This window comes from Suillus paluster (genome assembly GCF_016628075.1).
Source record: "Suillus paluster strain FC165 chromosome Unknown EDB91scaffold_13, whole genome shotgun sequence".
Classification (NCBI taxonomy): domain Eukaryota; kingdom Fungi; phylum Basidiomycota; class Agaricomycetes; order Boletales; family Suillaceae; genus Suillus; species Suillus paluster.
In genome coordinates this window covers 77585-102227 of record NW_024537573.1, presented here as the reverse complement: position 1 = coordinate 102227, position 24643 = coordinate 77585, and the positions used below count along the sequence as shown (strand labels likewise).

The following is a 24643-nucleotide window of genomic DNA, read 5'->3' as shown; positions in this document are numbered from 1 at the left end:
TTATGCCACTTTCCCCACCTTGGTGTGAAAATTGATACAAGGAGTGATAACTCAAATTTTCAAAGGCGTGAAAGAGCCGTCAATTGGTTTTGCCACACAAAGGAGAAAAATGTGTATTAAGAGAGTCTTACAGCTGTGTGCAATTCTAATGAGATTCATGAAATTTTGGTGGCACATGTGATGAAAAAGGAAACCAACAGAACAACTCATCCTGGACACCAGGGAGACTTCCTGTGACTTGTACAAAGTTTTCAGACACTATCAGCCCTTGATACTGCTTCTACTATGTGTCATACACATATATTTCTATGGAAAAATGAAAGAAAGCCAATTTGAAAAAGCCAACAATCAAAATCCCAGCCAGACCAGTTGCAGTCAACTTGCAGATGTCAAAGAGCATAGTGGCGAACCATTAGAGTTCCCAGACTTACCAGCACCATATATCAATGATGCTGAGGGGACACAGCACCTCTCCAAGGTGGACTAGTCAACCAATAATCCAGTAGAAGAAGATGACAAAGTAGAAATTGATGAGTTGCAGTCCGAGCTGTCTCCTGCTCGGACTTTGATCCAGACTTCAACACAGCACTCACATTCATCAACATGGACTCTGAATCTTTCAAGTTCAACCCTTCTCAGAAGTGGAAGTGAGAGTCTGACCTTGACCTTGCCTCAGCTGATGAAAATTTGCTTGGCTCCTCCACCAAGAAAAAATATTGGCAATATATTTGTACCACAGGGCATCATTGTTATGCACAGGTTGATTGGATATTGGGTGGCAAGCAGAAGAAATCCACTGGCAAAGGAAAGACAAGGGAGGACACTGATAGAGGTGATACTAGTGAAGATGAGGAGAGAGACCCACTGTTAAGGTCATGCTCAAGGGGGAGGTTACTCAAAGGGCTTTGGCTTCAGCTCATGCACTGCACCCCTTACCTGAGTATGTGCCCTTAATTTCCGAGAGACAGAGGGAAAGTCCGACGGAAGTCCTGGGGAGTTCCGGAGGACAAACATCGGTGGAGTTCGGCAGAACTCCAGGAAGACTATGTGGGAACGGAGCAAGGCTACTACAGGACAAGTCTGGAGTAGAAATAGAACAGAGGTTAGACTACCCTAAGGTAGAGCCAGAGAATTAGTCCTAAGGTTTTACCCCTAAGACTCGGAGGTGGACAAGAGATGAGACTCAAGTCCAGAGATTGCAGGAAGGAGCAGAACTAAGATGGAGAGTCGGAGGTATAGTCAAAGGAATCAATCCTAAGACTTGGAGATTGACAAGAGACAATCTCAAGTCCGGAGGTACAGGAATGAGCAGGAACTAAGGTGATATTCGAACTGAGGAGTTCCAGAGTATTACAGGAGTTTATATACTGTAGGTATCATGTAAGTAAATCAGTCAGCAAATGTAAGGGCTATGTATGAAGCATGTGGAAAGTCTATTAGTAAGTGTAACAGATCAAAGCAGTGAAGTCGGAAATGAAGTAAGAATGGACGGATCAGTAAGCATAGCGGAAAAGGACATAACCGGTAACTGGAGCAATAGCTATTCTAAAAGGAGATAGGGGTGAGTCCAGAGATGAGGGTGGAGCGCCAGGCGGATCAGCAGGACAGAGAACCAGACTTTAATGGAGTAGATCTGGAATTCCGGATCCGGAGGTACGGGATATAACACCCACCTAGGAAGTTCACAGTCTATGTCCAGGTATGGGCTGAGGTACGGGCAGAAAAAAAACCAGGCAATGCTGTGAAAACACCTACCATAACATTCATCTCAAAAGGCCCATTCAAAATGGACACATCAAAGACCTTTGAAATGTTCAAGCAAGAAATTGCAGAGGTCTTACCCTGTTGAACTTCAATGTTGCCAGTTGTGAAGTTCGAGTAGAAGTTTGACAACCAAGCACAGAGTGCCCCATGCAAGAAGATAGCAAATAGAGCAGGTTATGAGGCACTCATTGATGCCATCAATGCAAAGCAAGTGGCTGATAATGTTGTTGTGTGGCTGTATACACCAAAGCCTGGCAAAGATGAAGAGGTGAGTATATTGACATTAGTGCACTGCTTCAAGCAATGATTCACATTTCTGCTTACAATGTAGGTGTTAGGAACCGTGCTCGGACAGAGAAGCAGAGGGGTCAGGGCTTGGCTTCAGCTCTTGTGCTGCGCCCTTAGCTGAGTACATGCCCCAAATTTGGAGCAGAGCCGATAATGTCCGACAATAGGACAGGCAGACCACTTTGATCCACTTTGTGAGTTGGGAGGTAAGAGCTTCTAGTGGTGGTCCAACTAGAAGTGGAGCGGGTGAAGTGGAGGAAGTGTTTTTGGGTGGACAGGGATAGGAGGACTGATTGGGTAGGTCATCTTACTCTCTATGAACTCAAGTTCCAATTCCTTCTGATGGCAATCTTTTTCATGAATCAACACAATAAGCTCATGTGATGTGATATTATCATTTCCATAAGTCACACAAAAAGTTTCCCAGCTTGGCAGCAATGATCCTAACAGGATGCTACAGAGGTCAAGATCAGTTACTGCACTTTGAATCAGGTGTAGGTTCTCTTGGATCAACAATATGACCAGGTATATCAGTGGTCTTGGAAGCACAGGTCTGATATAACTTATTCCTCCAAGTGTAAGCTCCTTGTTAACCTCATAATTCTTTCACAATTTTCAACTGATCCACATCTCTTTAGCTGTGTTAGCCCCTGCAAGGTGTACAAGTTGTGTATCACTTACAAGCAATACCAACACATTTTTCACCTTACAATCTTCCAAGTTCCACTTGGCAATGGCTGCTTTCTTATCATCCAATACAGGATCAGGTCCCACTACCGGTTTAGGAATAGTGCCACTGATGTATCTATCCTGTCCTTTGTCATTGAGGATAGCTTGAACCTTCATCTTCCACAGGATCCAATTATGGTCCCCAAGAAATTCAATATGATAGAGCGACAATATTGATGGTTGTTTGTTGTTGGTCATAATGGTAGGTTTCAGTTAGATTTCATCTGATACATAGCTAAAATTTTATTATTTGCACACAGCAGGGCTCATAACCTCATGTAAATGAGGGATATGAGTGAGAGGTTCGAGATGATGCTAAGAGATAGTGATAGGAGGATAGTTTTTCTCTTGTTATTTTGGACTTTACCATTGTACATATTTATACTACCTATTCCTTCATATCTCAGATAGTCCACAACTCTGCTACTTATCAGTGCACAGACCACATTGCAGGTATGTCAGCTGATTGCTAACTATTACCCCATACAACAACAGTATGGCCTAAGTGTGCTGTTAGGTTCAGCCATAGTATATTGAAATTATCTTGATGAGTATTGATACATGCCTCACATGCATGATATAACCAGTGGTACTGTTAGATACTGTGCTCGGATGGAGAAGCTGAGGGGTCGGGGCTTGGCTTGGCTTCAGCTCTTGCACTGTGCCCTTAGCTAAGTACATGCCCCAAATTTGGAGCAGGACTGATGTTGTCCAATGATAGGACAGGAGGTCTGCTTTGGTCCACTTGGGGGTCAGGGAAGTAAAGGTCACTAGTGGTGGGCCAACTAGTATGCAGGTGGAGAGGCAGAGGAAGTAAGTCAGAGGTGGAAGGGATCAAAGGGGATTGGGGGTAAAGTTTATTGGACAGAGGGGAGTAGAGGTGAAGACTTAAAGCACAGCTCTAAGTCGGAACAAAGGAGCAGAGGTAGCAACAAGGTGAAACTTGTGTCCAGAGTTGAGCAAAGTTCTACAGAGAATTCCCACAGTAGAAACTGGAGAAGACAAGTAATATTAAGACTGGAGACTACAGGCTAAGTATAGGATATTTTATATACCCTAGGTATGTAAGGAGGCAGTGATCAGTAGTACATAGCAGAAGGCTATGTACTGAGTGTACAGTTAGTAAGTATGATTACAGAGGAAAACATAAGAGTTGGAGCAGATATCAATATGTATGTGATGGATCAGAAATCAGATGGCTATAGGAATAACCGGTGATCTAAGAGGATTGGCTATATACCAAAAGGGGATGTATGCACCTAAATGGGGAAATGAGTCCTGTTAAGGTTGTGCTCAAGGGGAGGAGAACTCAAAGGGCTCGGCTTCAGCTCATGCACTGCACCCCTTACCCGAGTATGTGCCCTTAATTTCCAAGAGGTAGGAGGGAAGTCCGACAGAAGTCTGGGTAGGTCCGGAGGTCAGATGCAGGGGGAGTTTGGCAGAACTCCAGAGATTCAAGAGGAACTAGAGTAAGGCTACTATGGAAAAGTCTGAAGTAGAAAGAGAATGGAGGTAGACTACCCTAAGGTAGAGCCAGAGATATAGTCTAAGGAATAAACCCAAAGACTTGGAGGTGGACAAGAGGTAAGACTCAAGTCCAGAGAAACAGAAATGAGCAGGAACTAAGATGATATTCAAACTGAGGAGGTACCAGAGTTTTACAGGAGTTTATATACTGTAGGTATAAAGTAAGTAATCAGTCAGCATAGTGAAAGGCTATGTACAGGGCATGTGGAAAGTCTATTAGTAAGTATGTAATGGATCAAAGAAGTGGAGTCAGAAATGAATACAGGGAGACAGATCAGTAAGCAAGGCAGGAAAGTGTATAACTGGTAACCAGAGAAAAGGAGGCCTTAAAGGAGATATGTGTAATGTTAGGTTTAGATCTGGAGATGAAAATGGAGCACCGGACAGAAAACAGGGCGGAAGTCCAGGCTTTACAGGGGAGGATCCAGAGTTCTGGGTTTAGACTATATGGGATATGACAGTCCAGTTAAATGGAACCGATACAGGAAGTAAACCAACCAAGGTAGTGGAGCAGGTGCACTGGGGTGGGGGATGAGCAGAACAGAAGTAAGGGGAAAGTGGAGTGATAGAGTCAGGTGGAATGGATGTAAGCGGTATTGGGAGCAGTCAGATCTGGTGTATGACAAGTACTTGATTTATGTACTGCATACTAGTATATGCTGTTCTGATTGTTTACTCCTCTTGCACTATTGTTTCAATGTTTACTAGTACTATTCTGTGATGCTTGCGATGTCTGTGAGACCTTGTGTGGATCTGTGTGTGCTTGTTATTGGTGTGAGATCTGTTGCCAAATTAGTAGTTTGCTGATGAGTCCCATGTGCCAGTTGCTACATCATCTGTGGTGCCACGGTCGATTGTTCTGCACCAGAGATAAAGACACAAATCACTCAAGTTTGAAGCAAGGTGCATGATGTCCATGGTCATGCAGTGTGGGATGCGAAGAAAACAAGAAGGGCTAAGGCCCACAATGAGGGGAGGCTTCATAATACCCATTTCTGTTTTTCACAGGTCCAACTGCCATTGATTTGGAGATGCTACAAGCCATTGTAGATTTTCAGTGTAGTCTGAAGAACCTCCTGGAGGAAGTTTGCACATGTCAAGGTCAGGATGGTCACTTGTTATGACCAACGTTCACCAATAATGATGAAGGCGAGTTCACAACCACTAGGACTCGGTCAAAGATGATGAGGAACAGGATAGTATTGAGCGTGAACGTCTAAGTCACTACAACAGTAGAAACGAAGAGGTTAAGTCTAAGGAGTACTTACGCTACCTAGCCTACTCTTATACATAACATTGAATAGGAGTCTGAAAGAAATCAGCCAATAAGAAAAGAGTCGTATGATACTGCGGATGACTAAGTATGACATCATGATATATAAGCGAATGAGTAAGACTGGTTACTAAATAGAAACCCAAGATCCAACTGGTTCTTCTTTAGGAAGCGAGATTGTTCTAGCCCGTGGAGTAGAGGAGCCAATCGGAGAAGCAACAGGTGATATATGACGATGAGTCACGTGACCAGGCTCGGGTACTGGAAGTAGCTGAAGGAAAACCGAGAAATGAAAAATGGTTCATATTTGGGATTCGTGACATCACTACCCTTGACACACCGATCCTGCAGTTTGAGAAGTGCAGGGTAATAGTGTGTGGCACAAATTTTGCACCTGCCTGACTCCACAATAGATGTGGCAGCCATTTTTCCCACTGTGTCCAACCATCCCATCCCAATACATGAGTCCAGGGGCCACTGGTATCAGCAGTTGTGAAAAGGAGATGGAGATCAGAGATGAAGGGGGCATCACGGGATGCATCCCAGATGGCAAGTCCTTCATTTTGAAGTGCTGCAAGATGGTGAATGCCAACAGCGAGGAAGGAGTCTACATTCTTAAGCTTGTTACAGCAATCAGTTCCGTGTCACAATGTTAATGTTAAGCTAGCCATAATTAGAACAAGTCGGCTGTGATATCACTGCCAGTGCCAGTGCCAGTACACATGTTGAGTGGAGGCACTCACCTCCATGACACCCATGCATAAAAGCATTAGGCACCGTCGTACCCGTTATAAGCCCCTGAATGGCAGGTATTTGCAAGGGAAGGGTGTTGATGGAATCTCTGATCAACTGTTTCTGTTCGGGCATCGTCTCGGGCTTGAATTTGTATAGAACTGCGGGTTAGGTATCGGATTCGGACTCGGACTCGGACTCGGAGCCGGCCATCATCAGGTGTACTGGAAATGGAAGTGAACTCATGGATGTGGTGAATGACCATGATGTTGCCGGAAAGAATTTGAAGTACTTCATGTTGACTTGTTGGAATGTGTGATTTTGGTGGTGAGGAAATGCTAGTTGTTGGTGAAGGTACTATAAAACTGCGCTCGGCTGGTGATTAGCGCTTGGATGATGAAGCACCGCTCGAGGATGTGTCAGTCAATGACAAAGATTCGGTGCTGTATGTCAACCCCTCAGACACCCGCACCCCAAAACCCGCAACGCCAACAACCTTGCATACTAAGGGTACGCATCAGAATAGGAAAGACGAAGCGTTGATTTCCATGGGGTGTAGAAAAATACTATACAAGATCACTACTATAAGAAAATGAATGCCCGACGCGTCGCATCACGACATGTATAGGAAAAAAGGATACATCACCAGAGGAACGGAATGATGCGCGCGGGCACTCTCTGCATATATGCGCGGTATTCCGTAGCAACTGCGGGATCCTTCATGATAAGCTCCTCCTACAATATCAAAATAAGTCGACTCCCATGCACACAAAGACAAGATGCTCACCTCGATAGGCATCTTGACAGCGAACGCGGCAGCAGTGATACCAAGTCCCACAAGTGGTGCATAAGACCAGAACATCACTGCAAAAAGCATATCCTGGATGAGCACGTCCCTGATAGCAAGTCAGGCCGTCAGTACTAATATTAAAATCTAACCTCAATTGTGCAACACGACTCACGTGTATAATGGGTGACGCACCACCGCGTATGGACCTGTCTGCACGACTTTAGGCTTCTCGCGTCTCTGGCGAGGACCAGTCAGTTTATGTATTGCACACGTAAGAAATAATAGTACGCACCCCGATCAGCATGCCACTGATTCCCGAGGTGCTTGAACGTAAGTGCGATGAATCTGAGCAACAACACCGTCGATGCGCACGCTGCGACTCTTAGCACCACCTCGGAATCATGTGTCATATAGCTATTAGGTAGGCTCATGCGCTGCATCCATGCAGGCTGCGTGAACCGGTTAAAGGTGACGCAGAGCATGTACGTCACGGGTGAGATGAAAGACGCGATGCCGTGTATCGGGGATACGACCTTGCTGATGAAGGAGGACGGCATTGTGCGGATGGAGCCTGCTTCTGCTTCGGCGACTGGGGCGATGGCACGAGTCGTAGATATGGCATAGTGCATGAATTTTAAGGTGGTGAGGACGGCGAGTCCTTCTACGGCTTGTGGGGGTGGTGGATTTAGAGCGAGGCCGGCGATGTAATACATGCTGGAGTTGGATATTACTTGGTTGTGGACTTTTTTTAGACGCCCATGTGTGGGGTTTATATTGTTCTTTTGCGTCCGGGTCCGAGTCTGACGTGCTTACTAGTAGGAACTCGGTTCTATGACTGATGTGGTCCTCACGACGGTGTCAATGACAAACACGGTGTCATTGACTGACAAAGACGTGTGACAAGTCTCGTCAAGTGAACATCAAGTTTGGGGTATCTTTGATAGCCTGTGCTGCTGTGCAGCCTCAGCCAAGCACCATATTAAGTCGATATCAAAATGGGAGTCGGTTGCACTGAGGCAGTGCAAGATGGACGTTTGCGGTCCTCATGGTAAATGAACTGATCTTTCTGTAGAGTATAATTTCACTCCTATCAGTAGGACGTAATGATAGGAATATTAACGTACGAATACTGATCGCAAGCGTAAGTTACAAGGCCCCTTGAACTTGCCCCGTCGGGGTCTGACTTTAGGAATTGGAAATTCATGAAATGTCAAGTTAACTCGAGTACATATTGATGATGGATTGATGAGCTACCATGAGCGCCAAAAGCTGTAGGAGATCATGTGAGAGGTGTACAGGGTACTTACCGGTGTGAGTAATGTAATCGTGTGACTTGATAGCATCAAATAAGGGATCCGAAGGACGATGCAGGGCTCAATGAAACATGACTAGATGGTTCATGTCCGAGTAGGCGGCGTTGTTGAGGACTGGCGTTCCGTTCTCGACGGCACCGCCAAATGATGATCAGATGAGTTCCGAATTTTTCCGGGAAGGATGAAACCAAGTTTCCACTAGACAGACTTGAATGATCGATGCTTAGTGCTAGGCACAGTATGGGTTAAGTACTTAGGCATGGACACGTGTAAATTGACGGTGTGTCATAAGGATACAAATTTATTGCCAAGAGGAAAGATATTCTTTGAACTGATGGCATCGTCGTCGCTGTCGTTGTCGTCGTCGTCGTCGATGGAGAAGATGAACCCATGGAGCAAGGTTTGTGTTTTTTTTTGAATCAATGCACTGGAATGATCTATTCATGGATGACTTGTCCTGCTGTGTACCACCGCTTACTGCCACGTTAAATTCGTTACTTCGCTGTCACGGCTGCTCATCACCGCTGTCGTTCTGCCCGTCGCCGTCGTCGTCGTGTAGTCGCTTTCTTCGCAGACGACACTTGAATCACCGGCCACGATGCCAATTCATTTCTTCAGTGAATCACCTCGCAGTTTCGGAGACTCGTTCACCCGACGTACAAGCTTGACGCAACAGCCTCGTGAACCCAAGGGAAAGGAAAAGGAGTCTGTCGAGTTTCCCTATGGTGCGTCTTAGGCTATACGTGTCACTCGAGCTTATTCTCGATAGACCAAGATTCCGTTCTACCCAATTTCACGAGTTCTACTATATCTCATGACTCCTCTGTAAGGTATCAGTCTACGTCTAAACCACTTCCAAAGCCTCCAAGAAAACCCCGAACTTCCCTCCTATTTTCTCTGGTTCGCAAAAAGACTAGTTCGACCAGTCCCGGTTCCCAATATGAGCACCCGCTCATCATGCCCGGAATCATCGAGATAACTCGCCCGTATTCATATGTCGAAGAGGAAGAGGAGAGGGAGAGACTCAGAGACGCCGCTGCTCAGAGTATTGGCCTCGTCGACTATGCTACCGAACACCCCGGGGATACTCAGGAGGACCTTCAACCAACCATTGAACCTTCATCCTCTCCAATACCTTCATCTCGTATACCCTCTCCAACTCCAACTCCAACTCTCCTACATCATCTACCACCTTTCCCTACCTCACTCGCTTCCCTAAGCCAACGCATAACCCTCTCCGGCTCATTCCCAAAATTCTGTCCCCCATCCTCCCTCCTCGTATACGCCCTCTCAAAGCAGTGGAAAACAAGATGCATCGTCCTAACAACCGCAATCGATGGACGCGCCTCACAGGCAGTCACTCACCTCCATCTTTTCAAATCAAACCTCCTCTCTTCCTCAGAACTTCACCGCTTACCTATAACCCAGGACACAGCTATCTACGTCGCGGAGCAGGCACCCACCATAAACTCCTCTACCGCCCGGAACACAACCCGCAGAAGAGGCAGCGGAGGAAAATCAAGTGGCAGCATCGTCGCTATAGAGCAGGGCGAGATCATTTGGCATTTCGAAATGCAGGATCCGAACGAGAGACAGAAGTGGATTGGTGCTATAAAGGCAGTTGTCCTGGGTCAAAGGTGGGTTGCACTTCGTTTCTCCGGCCCTCCTGGTCGCTAGCTCATGACGCCCGTGTCTTCCAGATCCATGCGCGCAGGTCTCACTGCTTCACCTCACGTCCTCAGCGGGCACGAACCCCGCGGGGACATGGATGTCATGCTCTCCATGCGACTCCAAGCATCACTATCTTCCGCCGCCTCCCCTATATCACCCGTCACCTCACCCCGCACCTCGTCTCCCGCACCCGTATCAGCAAGTACTACCCCACCCATCTCCCAACCCACATCTCCAATTCGCACCTCGCTATCCCTCGAAGGCCTGCGTTCCCAGACGCACTCTCCAACACCTAGCACATCTACAAACACAGAGCTTTTCACTCGCGGGTCAAGCATCAAATCAAAATCCCAAAGCTACAACAACGCACGCAGATCAGGCTCAAGCTCCGGTCCAGCCTCTGGTTCGTCCTCCCCAACGCAATCCATCCACTTGCACTCCAAGCGCTCGGGCAACTTATCCATTGCAATAATCAACTCACCAACCCATTCTACCAAATCCTCCACATCTACTACGAAGACCATCAAGGGCATGTTTACCCCGAGGTCCCGTTCGCCTTCCTTGTCTCGCGAGCGAGAGGGTGATTATACAGAAGAGAGCTTTGGGACGGTAGGGAGCAGTTTGATGGGTATCGGGAGTGGCATGGGGAGCATCAACAGGAGCGGTTCTCCAATGTACCGCGCCGAATCGCCAGTACCAAGCATAGCATCCTCAGGACGTGACGGCTCAAGCGTGCACGTGCCATACGAAAGCCTTCACAACGGGAACGGGAACGGAAACTCGAGCAACGGCCTAGGTAGCGCCAGCATCAACGGAATCCCAGCATGCGACCTCAAGATTGTCAAAGAAGACGAACGCTCAGACTGGTCTTGCCCATACACTCACGCGCCACCGATTCACGCGCCATCGCTTTCCCACCCGCATTCTCATTCTGCATCGCATTCGCATTCACTCCATCCACCCCCAAGGTGTAGGAAGCAGACTTTGGTGCACCCGCTCGCAGACGTGGTGTGCCAGCAAATGGACTCTGCACCTAGTATCCAGACTTCTATTGAGGATCCTACCGTCACTCCACGCGCTGTCACGCCCACGCCTATGCCCAACCCAGCGCGTCTGTCCGTACACACCATATCTACCACTACCTCCGGCTCAGGCGTCGAAAGATCAGGCTCTACATCCTCCACCCCCTCCCGCCGCTGGTCTCGAACCCTCCCCAAGCGGTTAACACCCCCAAGCGGGCCTCTCCCGCTCACGCCACCACAAGCGCCATACGAGTCTGAAATGAGCGTGAGCCCTAGCCCTGCGAGTTCAGATAACCCTGGTGCTGCGTTCTGGAAACGCGCGAGCGGGTCGAGTAGTTTGAGTAGTGCGAGTGCGAGGTCGAGTCTTGTCCACCCCTATCCTACGCAGCGCGCGAGTATGGTCGGTCCTTTCGGTACCGGTGTTGGTGTTGGGATTGGTGGTGGAAGTATAGGCGTAGGGAGTAAACGCCGCTCAATGCCCCCTCCCCGCCCCGCCCCAAGCTTCGCGCCTCCACCTGCGCCCGAACAACAACCACAACCACAACAACCACAACAATCCCAAAAAACACGGTTCCGAACGTCTGTCGCACAGCGTGCTCTGAGGCTCAGTTTGACTGCACCCCGTCCACCACCATCAGGTGTGCTACCCCCACGCCCAGACGAACCTGTATACACACACCATCGCCGGAGTTCGAGCAACAACAGCATAGAGATCCCTCCTCGACCTGATAGCGCTGCTTCTTCGCGGAGCATGTCGATAAAGCAGCGTTTGCGGATTCTTAGCGCCCCGTCGCCTGTCATCGCCCCTAACACACTCCCACTTCCTGATCACTCCGAAGCTATCTCCATAAGCATCATGCCGCACGTCATCAGCAGTAGCAGTAGCAGCAGCATTACTAGTGGGAACAGCAGCATAAAGCATTCACGACCCCCAACGCCCCTCCTCCCAGGCACGCCAATAACGACGATGCAGAACCATCCAGACTTTTTACAATTCACGACGCCTACGCAAATGCTTCCCTCCCTCCCACCAAGGAACCCGCTCCGCCCACCACCGCAGCGTTTGCCGAGTGCACCTGAGATTACTTCGCTTTCTCCACCTCCGCGGAGGGGGAGTAAGCAGCTTGTTGCGCAGTACCTTACTGATAGTGGGAATGAGAAGGAGAAGGGGGATGAGAGCGGGAGGGAAGGGGATGAGGAGAAAGAGATGGTGGATTCAGATTCAGAACTGCCTGATTTCTCCGATATTCGTGTACATGCCGGTTCGGTGGTATCGCTTGGGTTCGTAGCGTTGGAATGATGAGCTTCGATGAACTTTCATCTCCCCTGAGAGATATATCCCTTCATGCTGTAATACACATCGTTTTTTTTCAAGTAGTCGCAATACATACAATCTAACAATGTACGCATACATTACATATCCGCCGGCATGCAGGAGGGAGTGCTAGTGCTGTACTATGGTTATTTATCGTTCGTGAGGGGATCCGGAATGGGCGGCCCTGTTGGAATTACTTAGATGCCTGAGTCTTCCGATCGTAACGGTGCTTACGCACCAAGTCCCCGATTCCGAATGTCGGTATACCCCTGGCTAGCTTGCAAACGAAGGGAATTTGAAGCTACACCATATGGGATCAGCTGATACATATCATAACTGACGCACAGGGAATATATCATGCTCCTTCCCACCACTGCTGGAGAGGTTCGAGGCGGTCTTCTATGGTAAAGTTAGATGTTGTTTCCTGTGCCCACGAATGAGGTTGTGGTGAGCAACTAAGAACTCGCTTCAACTCTTTACCTTCGCAGACCACCTCGACCTCTCCAGCGGTGGTGGGAAGGTGCCCTGGGAGCATATCCGTGATGTTCAGACGTGATTAATGTAGCATATATCATACTTTTTATTGTCCCTCATCGTCTCGAAAAGCGCACTCACGATTGTTCACTTCGAGTACAAGCGAAGGCCTGGAAGTCACTTGAGTCTGAGTAGCCCAACATGGAAGGCATCTGGATACCAGGCTCCGAATCCCCGTTCCATCAGACATTTAGACCACTTGCTCAACAGTGCAGCGGCGATAGATCTTCGGAACGCCAGGCACGTAGGAAAGTAGGTACCCTGTTCTTCCCAAGATTTGGGAGCCGAAGTACTTCAGAACGGTAACAGGTCATCTACGATTCGGTGAATTTCTCAAGGAAGAAGCTACATAATGGATGCGATTCCCGTACGCAGCAGATTCGAGCCGAGATTGACCTTGCTTCGCAGGGTGATATCTTGTTCCACACCAAATTGCTGGCGAATAGACCTTGCTTCACAAGAAAATCTGCTGGCATTGCAGATATCATCTGAGGATTTCAGGTGGATGGGTTGAAGTTTGTTCCTACATCTCCATGAAGAACGACATTCAGCACATAAAAACGAGTCGTCTTCCTACTGTTCCCTTCAGATTTATTTGATCCCATATTGATCGCATCCTCATAAACAATGCGTTTATCCTTTGTCCTCGCGGTTGTTGCTGCTTTGACAACATCAATATCTGCCAGTGTCGCTGACAGTGGGGGATGTCCTGTCTTTTGCATAAATACCGCTCAATGCAAAAGCTGCCCCAAATGCGTGAGTACGAGTAGTTTGCATCCTGGATTTGACCACCTGACTCACCGGCTTGATAGGAATTCTATTTATGCGGGGAATAGTGTGGCAGTGAGTCGTGTTTGTGCTTTCGCATCGGTGCAGTGTGATTGATGGCACGACGCGTGACTTACTAGTAGTTTGTTGCTGAGTTGATCAATGTGCTTGCTTCTGGACAAATTTTACTGCCGCTCAAGCAATGGAGATCTTAGAATAGAGGAAATCTCAAACACTTTGAATACATAGAATATGACTTGAAGTACTTACGATGCAATTTCATACTAGCCTCGTTTGTAAGCTTGAACATAGAAACCCTCGATGACACCACGACTTTTCCCGTCATAGGCGCTATTTACTGGGTGTCATGGATGCATTTTTGGCCTGCACCGAGCCGCTGGGGTTTATCATGTAGATGGTGGTATATATGAAAAATTAGTCTCCCCAAGCCAGACCTTGAAAAACGGAAGATAGTCATTGTCGAATTGCGAAAGCTCAAGATCCAGAACGGCACTTGTGGGGGTGAGCCGTACTGCTTGGAGCTCGAGTGGAGTGCGCACATGGCGTCGACGCGATTGGATCCGCGGGATCAAACGCTCCGTGCGTGTAGATGATCGAGGAAGCCAACTTCGGAGACATATATGTTCTGGGAAATTTCTGGGTAAGCAGCAACTCCTGAACTTTTACCATTCATCTTCACGGTATGGAGCTGATAGACGGGGAAGCGGTATAATCCAATCGAAGAAAATTTTGTGGAGAGTACTAGCAGCGTTTTGCGAGGCGCAAGTTCCAAGTGGATGACATTACATTACAAAACTGTAAAACAGCCATCACAGGGCGACGCACCCTGTGGCCCGTTACGGAGATGTTCGGAAGAATAAGAGCTCGAGTTTGCAGGCTGATCTGACCAACCTAACATCAATAAGCCCGGCCCCGTCCTCGACGCCCAGACAATTGAACCCAGTTTCAGATGCACAACGGACGAGAGTTTGACGAAGACGAGTGGCAGCATCAAATGAACTGGCAAAAAAAGAACAAAATTTTACAAAGGTGTTGTGAACGGAGAGAGGTGGCGAGGAAGGGGACAAATGGGGAGCCGCCATCGTTGAGCGTTGTTGGGAACGCGCCCCGACGGACGACTAGAGATTTCGGTTTTTTCCATGTAACCGAGGCTCGTACGAACAGGCATTGCTGAAGGTTTTTAGATAGATGCCAGAGTGTGGTCAAAGATGCGATGGTGTTATATAAGTATAGGAGCGCATATTTGATAAGTGAGTATAAGATAGACCGCAGTCATACTTCGCTTGATCATGTGATCAGATTGTGACAATTTCGTGACAAAAGGGCCAGAATCGCATCTCAACCTTCAAATTGTCTTTGTTCGCCAAATTTAAACCAAGGAAAGTTTAGTATAAAGACTGCCGTCAAGCCTTAGATCGGTTCACTACCTTTTTCGCAACCGCATATCCCCTCCCGTTGGCAGTTGCAGCCCAAGTTCACGAACATCAGTGGGTTCTGCTTGCCTTTTGGCTGCGTTACGGTCAAGTTTGCCAGTGACAGCCCCTATGAATCTAAGACTTCTATTTTGCCCCTCCATGATGGCTACCAAGTCCGAAGTCATCGATGATAGTAGGTTCGTTACTAACGCACCTCCCTCGTATAACATCGCTATCTCTACGTCTGCGTCATCAGCAGATTCCGTCCAATGCAGACGACCCTCTATATTTTCCCTTTTGCGAACCAAGTAGAAACGAAAAGAGGTTCTATCTCGCATCCGTGATATTGTCTCCACTCCCGATTTCATCCCTTCCTCTGTCGCCCCAAATGTCAGCCCCTGTGCTGCTGCTCTCCATTGCGGTGTCCACCCACCTCTTGCAAACACTCAATATCGAGGGTCACACCGCGCTATATTGGGCAATCTTGAATGACCGGCGAAAAGCCTTGGCGGCGTTTACTGCGTTCATTCCCCAATTTTTATCTGTTTGGTCTTTCGATCTGCGTCTCGCGTCCATGATGACTAGTGACCAGGCCTTGTTTACGCAGCTGAATTTGAGACATCGTAATTGCAAACGCATAGCAGTCCCTGCCTGTGAGCTCGTTGATTAATGTGTTACGCACTAAACACCCAAGGACGGCCTTTGAGACGCTCTTTTGGTTGTCCGCCGGATGAGGTTGAGGTGCACGAAGGAGAATACAAGAGCCAGTTCATTGCCTGCATCTGCATGAGGAAGTTTCAGAAACGCCTGCGCATCACACAGGATTTGGGCATAGAATTTGTTGCGCGGTGTATGTGGAACTATTAGTCATCTCAGTTCCTCACGCTGATAGCCTATGGTATTCCTGCAGGACGCATATGGTGGTTGCGCTTTCAAATGGAGGATGGCAGGAGGTGGCGTTTCGTGTGCGGTCTCTCGCAGCAAAGCCGTCTGGTGCAACTATACTCTAGTATTGCGATCGGGGCCCACCCTGGTTGTGCCACCTCACCTGAAGAACTGGTATGGCATTGGCGTAAGAATCCAAACCTCCTTGTACCGCGGTGGGCTTAAATTTTTCGAAGCCATGGTGGACCGATAATTTTACGATTCCCTAAGTGACCCTCCACCGCCCCATGATGGGTTATGCATAACTAAACACCCGCCACCCGATGGGGAGGTTCGCTCGTGTTGAGCGATTACAATATTATGGTCGAGTAAGTCTTCTCATCTCGATTCAAGTTACAGGATGTTTGGAGGGAACAAACATATTTTGTGACTCTTATTTGACGACTTGCGAAGTTGTTTTAACACCGACGAGGCAGACATTAAATAAGAACAACTTCCTCTACCCGATATTGCCAATATGGCATGCGACCAGGCGTGCGTTCCACGAAGTTGAAGAATGTGAATAAGTCGTCGCGCGTGCATATAATACACAATCTGCAATGTACGCATATAAGTATCCGCCAGTATGAGGGAGTGCTATTATCGGCAACCCCGATGGAATGAGATGTCTGAGTCCCCTCCTTCCGATCGGTCATCATCTTTCGAGCGGAACAAGCACGTCCATCATTCTGGACAAGCCCTGACACCGAATTTGATGTTCTGACAGGTATGAAGTGCGGGGAAAACAACATAATATCGTGTGGATTAAACTAGTTCGTACAAGTGAGGTTTTCGGATGGCTACATGAAGACAGCAAGTTAAACAACGACTACTAATAAATCAAGCGAAACTGTTTTCAACATCAGCGCTATCATCGCCTTGCTCAAGGTTCGCAAAGGTCAAGAATGCGGCGGGACGGTGATCCTCAGCCCAGAACAACAACGGCGTGTCTAGCGTTACAGCATAAGACAAATTGCCCGACCACAGCTGGGTAAGACCAATGCCGTAGTTCCAGACTTTGCCCTCTGGCACGAGCGTCATGCCGAGGATACGGTCAGACAACAGGAGCTGCACCCGCTCCGACATGTTGGGGTTGAAGCCAGGCGGGTTGGCAGAGTTGTCCACATTCTTGCGGCCCCACTCGAAGCCGGGCACCGTTAGCTGATGAGCAGACAGCGAGACCGAACCAGGGGTGAAGGACGCTGCGATACAGATCGACGAGGAGCTCCACTCTGGATGGTCAGCCATCAACTTGGCTTGAGTGGTGACGTCTGTGGGAGATAGGTGGCTGAGCTCAAGGGCTTGGGTCTTGACCCATCCGAGAGGCTCGAGATCCTTGAGGAGGAAGTCATCCTTCGGCAACTGGTTGGGCAACTCAACGCTGTTGTTGCTTCCGCGCTGAGGTACCCATACAACTGCTTTGATCTCCTTGACCTGCTTGTTGTCCGGCGGCGACACACCGTACAGGAAGGCTGCAACTTGGGTGCGAAGATCTGCTGCGGTAATGAATGCCCGTAGGATGTTCTTCGGCAACACGTAGGTGTACGAAGCAGCGTCGTCCTTGACATCATCGTTGGATACATAGATGTGCTGGAGACGGAGGGGAAGATGCGTAGCAGAGATGGCACGGACACGCCAATCAGACTTGCTGCTAAACACCTGCTGCTCGTAGTTGGTTGTAGTGACGGTCTGGATCGTGTCACCGTGGACGTTGGTGGTCTGCGTTTGCACAGCGGTGACTTGACCCTGCGCCTCAGAACTCTTCTCAAGCTCAGCCATCTGCTGGCGTTGTACGGAGGGAGCGGCGATTTCTTGACCGAGGATGATGTCACGGATTTCGCTGGCGGTCAAGGACGCGATGTTGACGCTGTTCCGCTTGCCGAAGTCCTAATCTCTGGATGAGTGAAAGTTCAAGAAAATGTCCTGCTACTTACAGCCAAGATAAGATCCTTCATTGCGACCTCAACCTTGATCCACTCATCGTCTGAAAGAGTGGGCCAGACGAAGTGCGGCTCTGTGATGGTCGACTTGTCCGGGTGCAAAATAATCTTCGCTTTCTCGTTGTTGACGTGCAAGCCACGAAGGAGGAGGATAAGACGAGAGAAGGCGGTGTAGCTGGACACGGACTTGAGCCAATCATCGTACAAGCTGAACAAGACCATCTGAGGTTGTGTAGCGCGCTGCAGGAAACAACATCAGCAATGAATAAGCAAATACGAATAAACTAACTGACCAAGATCAAGTCTCCGAACTTCTCCATCTTCATGCAAGCCTGGAAGGGCAGTTGCAACTCACTTCCCTTGATGACGATGTTCGGGAAATCGAGCAAGTGAACCTCGAGAGGGTCCAACATGCCCTTGCGAGTGACGATGACCTGCTTCGGCTGTTCTTCGACAGGCAGCGAACGGACCAAGGCAGCCACTTCTTCGGCAGTCTTCCACTTCGCGAGCTGACCGAGACGCTTTTGACCAGCCCATACGCTGGTGTGGATGATCTTTAGGAACAACTGCCCAGAACGTGGGTTGAAGATGAAGATGGCGCCGTTGATAGGTTTGGTCGTCAAGTTGCCCTCGAACGTTTTGTGGATAGTGACACGGTACACGTTAGTGTCGTCGACGAACCAGATGATCTGGTTTGAGAACAGCTCCGAGTAGTTCTGGCTGTTGAGGTAAGGCTCCGTAGGCTCAGAAGAGTACAGCTGAAGACCCTTGCGGATACGCTCGCGCAAGACGTGGCATGCAGGATTAGCCTTCATGATCTTGGCCATTGCTTGCTGGATCAAAGGCTTCATACCGGGGAACCAGTTACCGTAGGCAGACCATAGGTTATATGCCAGATCCATCCCGATCATGACACCAGTTGGCGAGGGGTAAATACTCATCGAGTCGGACACGTAGTCCAAGAACTTGGCACGAGTGTACCGTTCGATGTCGTGAGTGTCGAAATCGCCCCAACGAAGCTGGACGTCGATCCAGAACTTGTTGCTGGTCGTGCCATCCAAAACGTCCTTATTCTAAAAGAAACGCGATCAGATTAAATTCCGTAAACGTACGAGACGTGACCTACATCTGTAACCAGTGACGGTCGAGAGATGTTCCACTTGTAGGCTGAGAACAGCAGGATATCGGCGCAAGACGAATTCATCTTGTAACTCTTACGGGGATGAATAGTCTCCTTTTGCACTGTCTCGATCTGGAGAGGCTCTAGCTCCTGATCGAAGACTTGACACAAGTCCATCACCACACTCTCATGAATCTTCTGCCACAAGTGAGCACGGAAGATCTGGATCAGCGAGATCTTGAGGGTTGGAATCTTGCCGTGCATGAAAATACCCGTCAGGTCAAGTTGGACCTGGAAACCAACATACACATTGGCGCGGTTAATGGTCGGACTCCACCATAGCGTGAACCGACGGTTAGGAATCTGGTTAAGACCGGACCTCTGGGCGTTAGTAAGTTTCTTGTATCGCATTGACTCCTCGAACCCGGACGCCTTCTCCCAGAAGAGACCCTCCCAGGTGGGGAAGTAAGTGCCTTTGAAGAGCGTATGCTCTAAGATACCCTCCACACCACCCAGTGCAGCGATGACATCCACACGGTAGTTGTTCAATTGCCAGAGTTTTCCATCGTGGCGCTGAGACGTCCACCAGAAGGGGTTGCTGTAATGGACATTTCGTTAGCCGACAATTAACCCAACAGCTGGGGAACAACTCGCTGTTTCAGTAGCTGGTATTGTTTCCAATCCGTACGCACACGCCAACCCCGGTCATATGCCAAAGTGTGGCGATCCTTCTGGAAGAGGGTGTTGATACGAGGGATACCGCGGTCCCAGCTATCTTCCAGATCTTCGAGGGTGAGGCGACGGTTCTGGGCATTGGCTTCCTTTCGCTTCATGGAGTATTCGGACCAAACACGAGCCGAATCCAAGAACTCGGCCTCCCATGGCTGAAGGTATCTGTACAAGTTCGGAATTAACTGGTCCTCCTCGTGGGTCATACCGGCACGGAAGTGCGTAACTTTTCAAATGAACTAACGTGAGCGAGATAATGGTTATCAAAAAGAGAGCGAACGAACCTCCAACGTCAGTTTGCTTGGACCATCGCAGATCGCTCTGCGGGATGAGAACGTGACCCATCGAAAGCATTCCAAGACCACCAAGCTCCTTCGGCGTGTAGAAGACGACAGGAGGGAAACGGGACGGCATTTTACTGTTCAAGCCGATCTTGACACGGGTTTGAATCTTGTTCTCCGCCTTGACAAGGGAGTCCAATAGCTCGTTTGTGTGGATGACGGCTTCGCGATAGTAGGTCATCAAACCAATCAGTGCAGTATTCCACTTGTTAACGATCTTCGAGAATGTGGTGGAGCCAGAGCTCATGAGGACCTGGCGGATACGGTTGTTGAACTGTTGGACACCGTCGTCGGAAACGCGGAGAAACGCCTGCGCAGTTCTCTCTTTCGTCTGCTCGTTGGTGAGGTTCCACACAGCGTCCTTCAACGAGAACTGCTCGCCACCCATCGTCCTAATCTTGGGCAAGATCCGGACCTCAAAGCCACACATCGAGAACAATAACTGTGGGTTGTCTTTCGAGTAGACACTGACAAAGGTGTCTTCCCACTCAATGGTCGTGAGCGAGCGCGGTAAGCTGTTCTTGACGTTCCAGAAGACCGCTCTTCCGAGGTTGACATCATGCTTGATGAGACGCATACGACAATCTCGGGGCCAGCAGCGCTTGTTGTTGTACCCAATCACGTTGTTGTTCGTCGGGTCAGGGTTGGCGCTGAGGTACCGCTGGATGAGGTCCCTTGCCTCATCAGCGCTGAAGCGGAAGAGAATGTGCAAACGATCAACGTAACGGGAGTACAAGCGGATGGGGTGGCGAGTCTCTGTCGCAGAGTCGCGGTACTGCAAGAAATTATTGGGCATCTGGGGAGGACCCGCCATCTCACTAGCTCGCTGCAAGCCAAGAATGAGAAGATCGAGGACGAGACCGTAATACTGGAAGACGAAGGCGGAGAACTGAAGACCGCGGATGAGACCGAATGCATTCGTGTGCGCCATGTCCTTGTAAGTCAGCACCGTGTTGTTCTTTGCAGTGATGTAATCCGCCAGATTGTGATCAAGAATGAGACGGAGGAGACGGTTCAGGAGGGTTAGGTCGATCTTCTCGTACACCTTGGAGAATACGGTCTCCATCATCACGTTGCACTCGCCCTCGCTCGTCTCCCAAATGTCCGTCAAGTTATTGATGCCCTGGCACCACTTGTACACGAGCAATGGCGGTGGCTCCGTATCGGCAGGTTTGATCCATGCAGGGAACAACCCTCTCTTATCGGCCTCGAAGAAGAGGAACTGATCAAGATACTGTAGCACTAACGTTAGCACAGTATAAAAGGGAGTGATATACTAAAACTTACAGCATCTGTGATCTTCTCAACGGGCTCGATGTCGTAGCATGGAATGAGTTTATCGTAGGTGTCGAAGAACTCGATACCAGACTCCTTGAACGCCCGCTGAGTGAGAAGCAGTCTTTTAATGCGCGACAGACATTCGTGCGGATTGTCGTACGCCTGCTCGATGAGCGCAAGCTCTTCACGCTGCGACTGGTTAAGACGACCCTTGACTGAGTAAGCCTCCTTTAGCTTTTCGAGTGCAAGCACTAGCAATTTCGTGTCGTGCTTGTATGACAGAGGACTATTGAAACGATGAGTTCGTCACTTACAAAGCTTGACAAGCACACTTACGGGAATGGGATAGGAGCAAATTTGCGACTCTCTAACCAGTGAACGGTCGCCGTGTAAATTGCAACGGCTTCCTCCGCACTGATGTACGGTCCATCCTTCAAATACCCGTGCTGCCTCTCCTGTTCTGCCTTCAAATACAGACGAGTCAGCCGGCCCAAATTTTTCTTCACAACTGCCTTATCAACCGTGGCACCCCGCCGGATACGTTCCCGGTTATAGTGTGCAACCGAGCACCACCAATCGGCCTTACTCTTGATGTATCGAAGGATGATGTTCTCAATCGCAGTGGGCATTCCAGGAACTTTCCACGGAATGTTTGCCTTCCAGCAACGCCACGCCTCCGAGAGATGCTGCAGAATCGTCTTCGACTTGTTCTGCTTGATAGACTCGGGCATCATGTCAAGAATGTCGTGCATGACCGCCGCGCGTAACTCAAGGTCGTAGTGAGACTCTACACGCTGCTTTGTTACGGTCTTCGCGATGCCTTTGCTGTTGCGTCCCTCGAACTGACGCGCGAGAAGGTTACCGAGCCAACGCTCAAGTAGCGGTACGATGCCTCGCATAAAGAACAGCCAGACACGCCAGCCAGGAGCCCAAAAGCCGTTTCCAGGGCCCTTGCCTACAGGACCAGTGTTGAAGCGGTAGTAGATCAAGTGCTTGAGATCTTTTGTCATGCGAACTTGTCTCATGAGCTGGATGAGTAAAAGTCAATAAAAGAAACTTCGCCTGTAATAGGAGTTGTGCGAACCTTGTACTTGTACCGGTACATACCAGTCAAGGCACCGATGTGCGCAAAGATGTACTGTAGCGCGTCTGCGAGCTGGAAAGCATCAACATTGCCAAGGCGGAACTGAACATGGGCATCAACAACGAGCTTCGTGAGACGCAGAATCTCGCGACACAAGTGGAAGGCGTTTCCGAAACGAGACTTTTTGCGCTCCTTCGTGGTGAGCGTCTTCACTGGCTTCAAGTTCATGTTGTAGTCGAGGTGCAAGTAGTTCAAGTTCTGAAAATGGAAATTAGCTTCGATCTACCGCAATTTCTACCAAAGCTTACCTTTCTGTGGATGAGGAGGTTAAGCATGTTGTAGCCTTGTCTGCAGACCTGCAAACCGGCTTCAACCCAGTCGAGCTTTGTCGTCTGGAAGAACTTCGTCGCCTTCAATTGCCGGAAGAGATTCTTCTTAGTCATCGCCTTCTCAGGCCGACTCTTGAGCTCGTTGAGAACGAAGCACTTAAGCAGCTTCTGATACGATACGCGAACTTTGACTGGCTGGTTGGGAGGACAGTGCTCCAAATACCAGTTCTTCACCAAGGGTATATCCTGCGCACGACGCATGCGACCAGAGCGCCGGTTATAAGGCTCAGGCGCCCACCATAGAGCGATACCATCAGCAGTGAGGTCATTCTCCAGTGGCTTATCCTCAAGGAAAGGCTGCACTTCATCGGGTAACTCAAAGTCATCGTCGTCAGCGCCGTTCGGACCGAAAATAGAGTCTTCGTGAGAGACGAGCGGTGCGTTCTTTGGAGTGGCGCCGCGCAGGGAGATAGGGTTAATGAGGGGGTCGAAGTAGAACGCGGGTAAGTCTGGATCATCTGTACGAATATATACGTTCTTGGGCGCATGATAGGGGGAGAGGCGGACGGAGCGCGGGAGGGAGTTGTAGAGATGCGGGAAGGCCACCTTGTACTCGGTACGGATTTGTTGACGAATAATGACTTTGTTGACATCATTGAACTCGTTCCAATCCTCGTCGAAAGCATCCATGTCACGGTACAGCGGCTCAAACTTCGGCCCTCCAGGAATTGCTAAGTTGAGAGCTTTTGCGGTAAAGAAAGATTTCTTGTCGAACAGATAGCTTGCGTTATTATCAGGTTGATCTGATAACAGGGTTCTCCCAAGACGATACAAGTTCGCCATGACAGGTAACGTGAGCTGCCAATAGCGATATGAGGGACCGTTGACCGCAGGTGTGTCCACCAGCGGCTTTGGGTCGTAAAACCAATCAATGATGGCAGAATCTTCTTCCGGGTCGAGTTCTAGCTGAATGGCTTCAAGAGGCTCAACATCCAACACGTTATCACCATAATCCAATGGTGGCTCTTCGTCATCGAACGGTGGGAAGCGCATACGCTTGAAATGCCTGCGGTCACGCTTCTCTCGACGCATGGCTAGCCACATAGAACTCCATTGCGCATGATAGACAGGTTCGATAATGCGGGGAATCTCATTGACGAAAGTGATTGCGCCAGTGATGTGATAGAGGACGGGTACCTCACGAACCTGCTCCCAGGGGTACGGAATGTTCTCGAGCAGCTTCATTACAGCGTGAGGAACATATTTCAAGGCACCAAGGTGGACACGTTTATCATTGCGAAACTTGCGATTGCTCATGTCACCATGGTCCTTGATAATTTTACGGACGTGCTCCGGAGGCAGGTCCTACACGATCATTGCTTCAATACGTGTAAAATTGCATACCAACTGAACGCACCTGTTTGCCCATATCAACGTATCCTCCTTTGCGTTTCTCGCCGTAGCGCTTCTTCTGCATGGAAACCCACTTCTGCGACTTTTGTGCCAAAACTTCAGGAGGCATCTTTGAGGAAGAAGCCTGCGTGAAACCTGGTGGTGGGGGCATGCCTGGTGGTGGAGGCGGCAAGCCCGGGGGAGGGCGAATGAACGAGCTCATCGTCGATGTTGAGGGCGACGGTGAAAGTTTGGTAGCTGACTAATTACGAGGGCATTCAACTTTTTGGCTTCGAGCTCCGACCTCTCGCGGGGTGCGAAAGGTGCTTAGTCATCAGCTATTT

General features: G+C 49.1%; 5 protein-coding genes across 5 annotated transcripts; 2 read left to right on the top strand and 3 right to left on the bottom strand.

The window, feature by feature from the left end:
- Positions 1-6955: 6955 nt before the first annotated feature.
- On the bottom strand, positions 6956-7816 carry EDB91DRAFT_1049711 (uncharacterized protein; the record flags this gene model as incomplete). Its single annotated transcript, XM_041313485.1, has 4 exons — positions 6956-7048; positions 7101-7209; positions 7276-7338; positions 7392-7816. 4 exons carry the CDS (start codon positions 7814-7816, stop codon positions 6956-6958), a joined length of 690 nt encoding a protein of 229 aa, XP_041179537.1.
- Positions 7817-9014: 1198 nt separating this feature from the next.
- Positions 9015-12409, top strand: EDB91DRAFT_1245982 (uncharacterized protein; the record flags this gene model as incomplete). Its single annotated transcript, XM_041322609.1, has 3 exons — positions 9015-9141; positions 9186-10053; positions 10117-12409. 3 exons carry the CDS (start codon positions 9015-9017, stop codon positions 12407-12409), a joined length of 3288 nt encoding a protein of 1095 aa, XP_041179536.1.
- A 1683-nt stretch (positions 12410-14092) lies between these two features.
- On the bottom strand, positions 14093-14990 carry EDB91DRAFT_1118959 (uncharacterized protein). Its single transcript, XM_041318122.1, has 2 exons — positions 14573-14990; positions 14093-14488 (listed from the first exon to the last, which is right to left on the bottom strand). Exons 1-2 carry the CDS (start codon positions 14736-14738, stop codon positions 14316-14318), a joined length of 339 nt encoding a protein of 112 aa, XP_041179535.1. The 5' UTR covers positions 14739-14990; the 3' UTR covers positions 14093-14315.
- Positions 14991-15130: 140 nt separating this feature from the next.
- On the top strand, positions 15131-16167 carry EDB91DRAFT_126353 (uncharacterized protein). The gene is made up of 4 exons (XM_041324454.1): positions 15131-15355; positions 15422-15815; positions 15870-16012; positions 16073-16167. Exons 1-3 carry the CDS (start codon positions 15350-15352, stop codon positions 15950-15952), a joined length of 483 nt encoding a protein of 160 aa, XP_041179534.1. The 5' UTR covers positions 15131-15349; the 3' UTR covers positions 15953-16012; positions 16073-16167.
- A 654-nt stretch (positions 16168-16821) lies between these two features.
- EDB91DRAFT_1118948 (NUC071 domain-containing protein) lies at positions 16822-24552 on the bottom strand. The gene is made up of 11 exons (XM_041318121.1): positions 24325-24552; positions 22887-24272; positions 22579-22836; positions 21831-22522; positions 21504-21780; positions 20160-21450; positions 19801-20101; positions 19153-19744; positions 18320-19099; positions 18021-18266; positions 16822-17973 (listed from the first exon to the last, which is right to left on the bottom strand). The coding sequence occupies exons 1-11, from the start codon at positions 24520-24522 to the stop codon at positions 16927-16929; spliced, it is 7068 nt and encodes a 2355-aa protein (XP_041179533.1). The 5' UTR covers positions 24523-24552; the 3' UTR covers positions 16822-16926.
- Between the last annotated feature and the right edge of the window lie 91 nt (positions 24553-24643).

Coding starts and splice junctions, on each gene's coding strand:
- EDB91DRAFT_1118948 (XM_041318121.1), bottom strand. CDS start 24,522: ATGAGCTCGTTCATTCGCCCTCCCCCGGGCTTGCCGCCTCCACCACCA. Junction 19,745..19,800: donor CAATACCAGCTACTGAAACA/GCGAGTTGTTCC, acceptor TGTCCATTACAG/CAACCCCTTCTGGTGGACGT. Junction 18,267..18,319: donor AGTTCGGAGACTTGATCTTG/GTCAGTTAGTTT, acceptor TGTTTCCTGCAG/CGCGCTACACAACCTCAGAT.
- EDB91DRAFT_1118959 (XM_041318122.1), bottom strand. CDS start 14,738: ATGCTGCCACTCGTCTTCGTCAAACTCTCGTCCGTTGTGCATCTGAAA. Junction 14,489..14,572: donor TCTCCGTAACGGGCCACAGG/GTGCGTCGCCCT, acceptor AAACGCTGCTAG/TACTCTCCACAAAATTTTCT.
- EDB91DRAFT_126353 (XM_041324454.1), top strand. Junction 15,816..15,869: donor ACGCATAGCAGTCCCTGCCT/GTGAGCTCGTTG, acceptor ACGGCCTTTGAG/ACGCTCTTTTGGTTGTCCGC.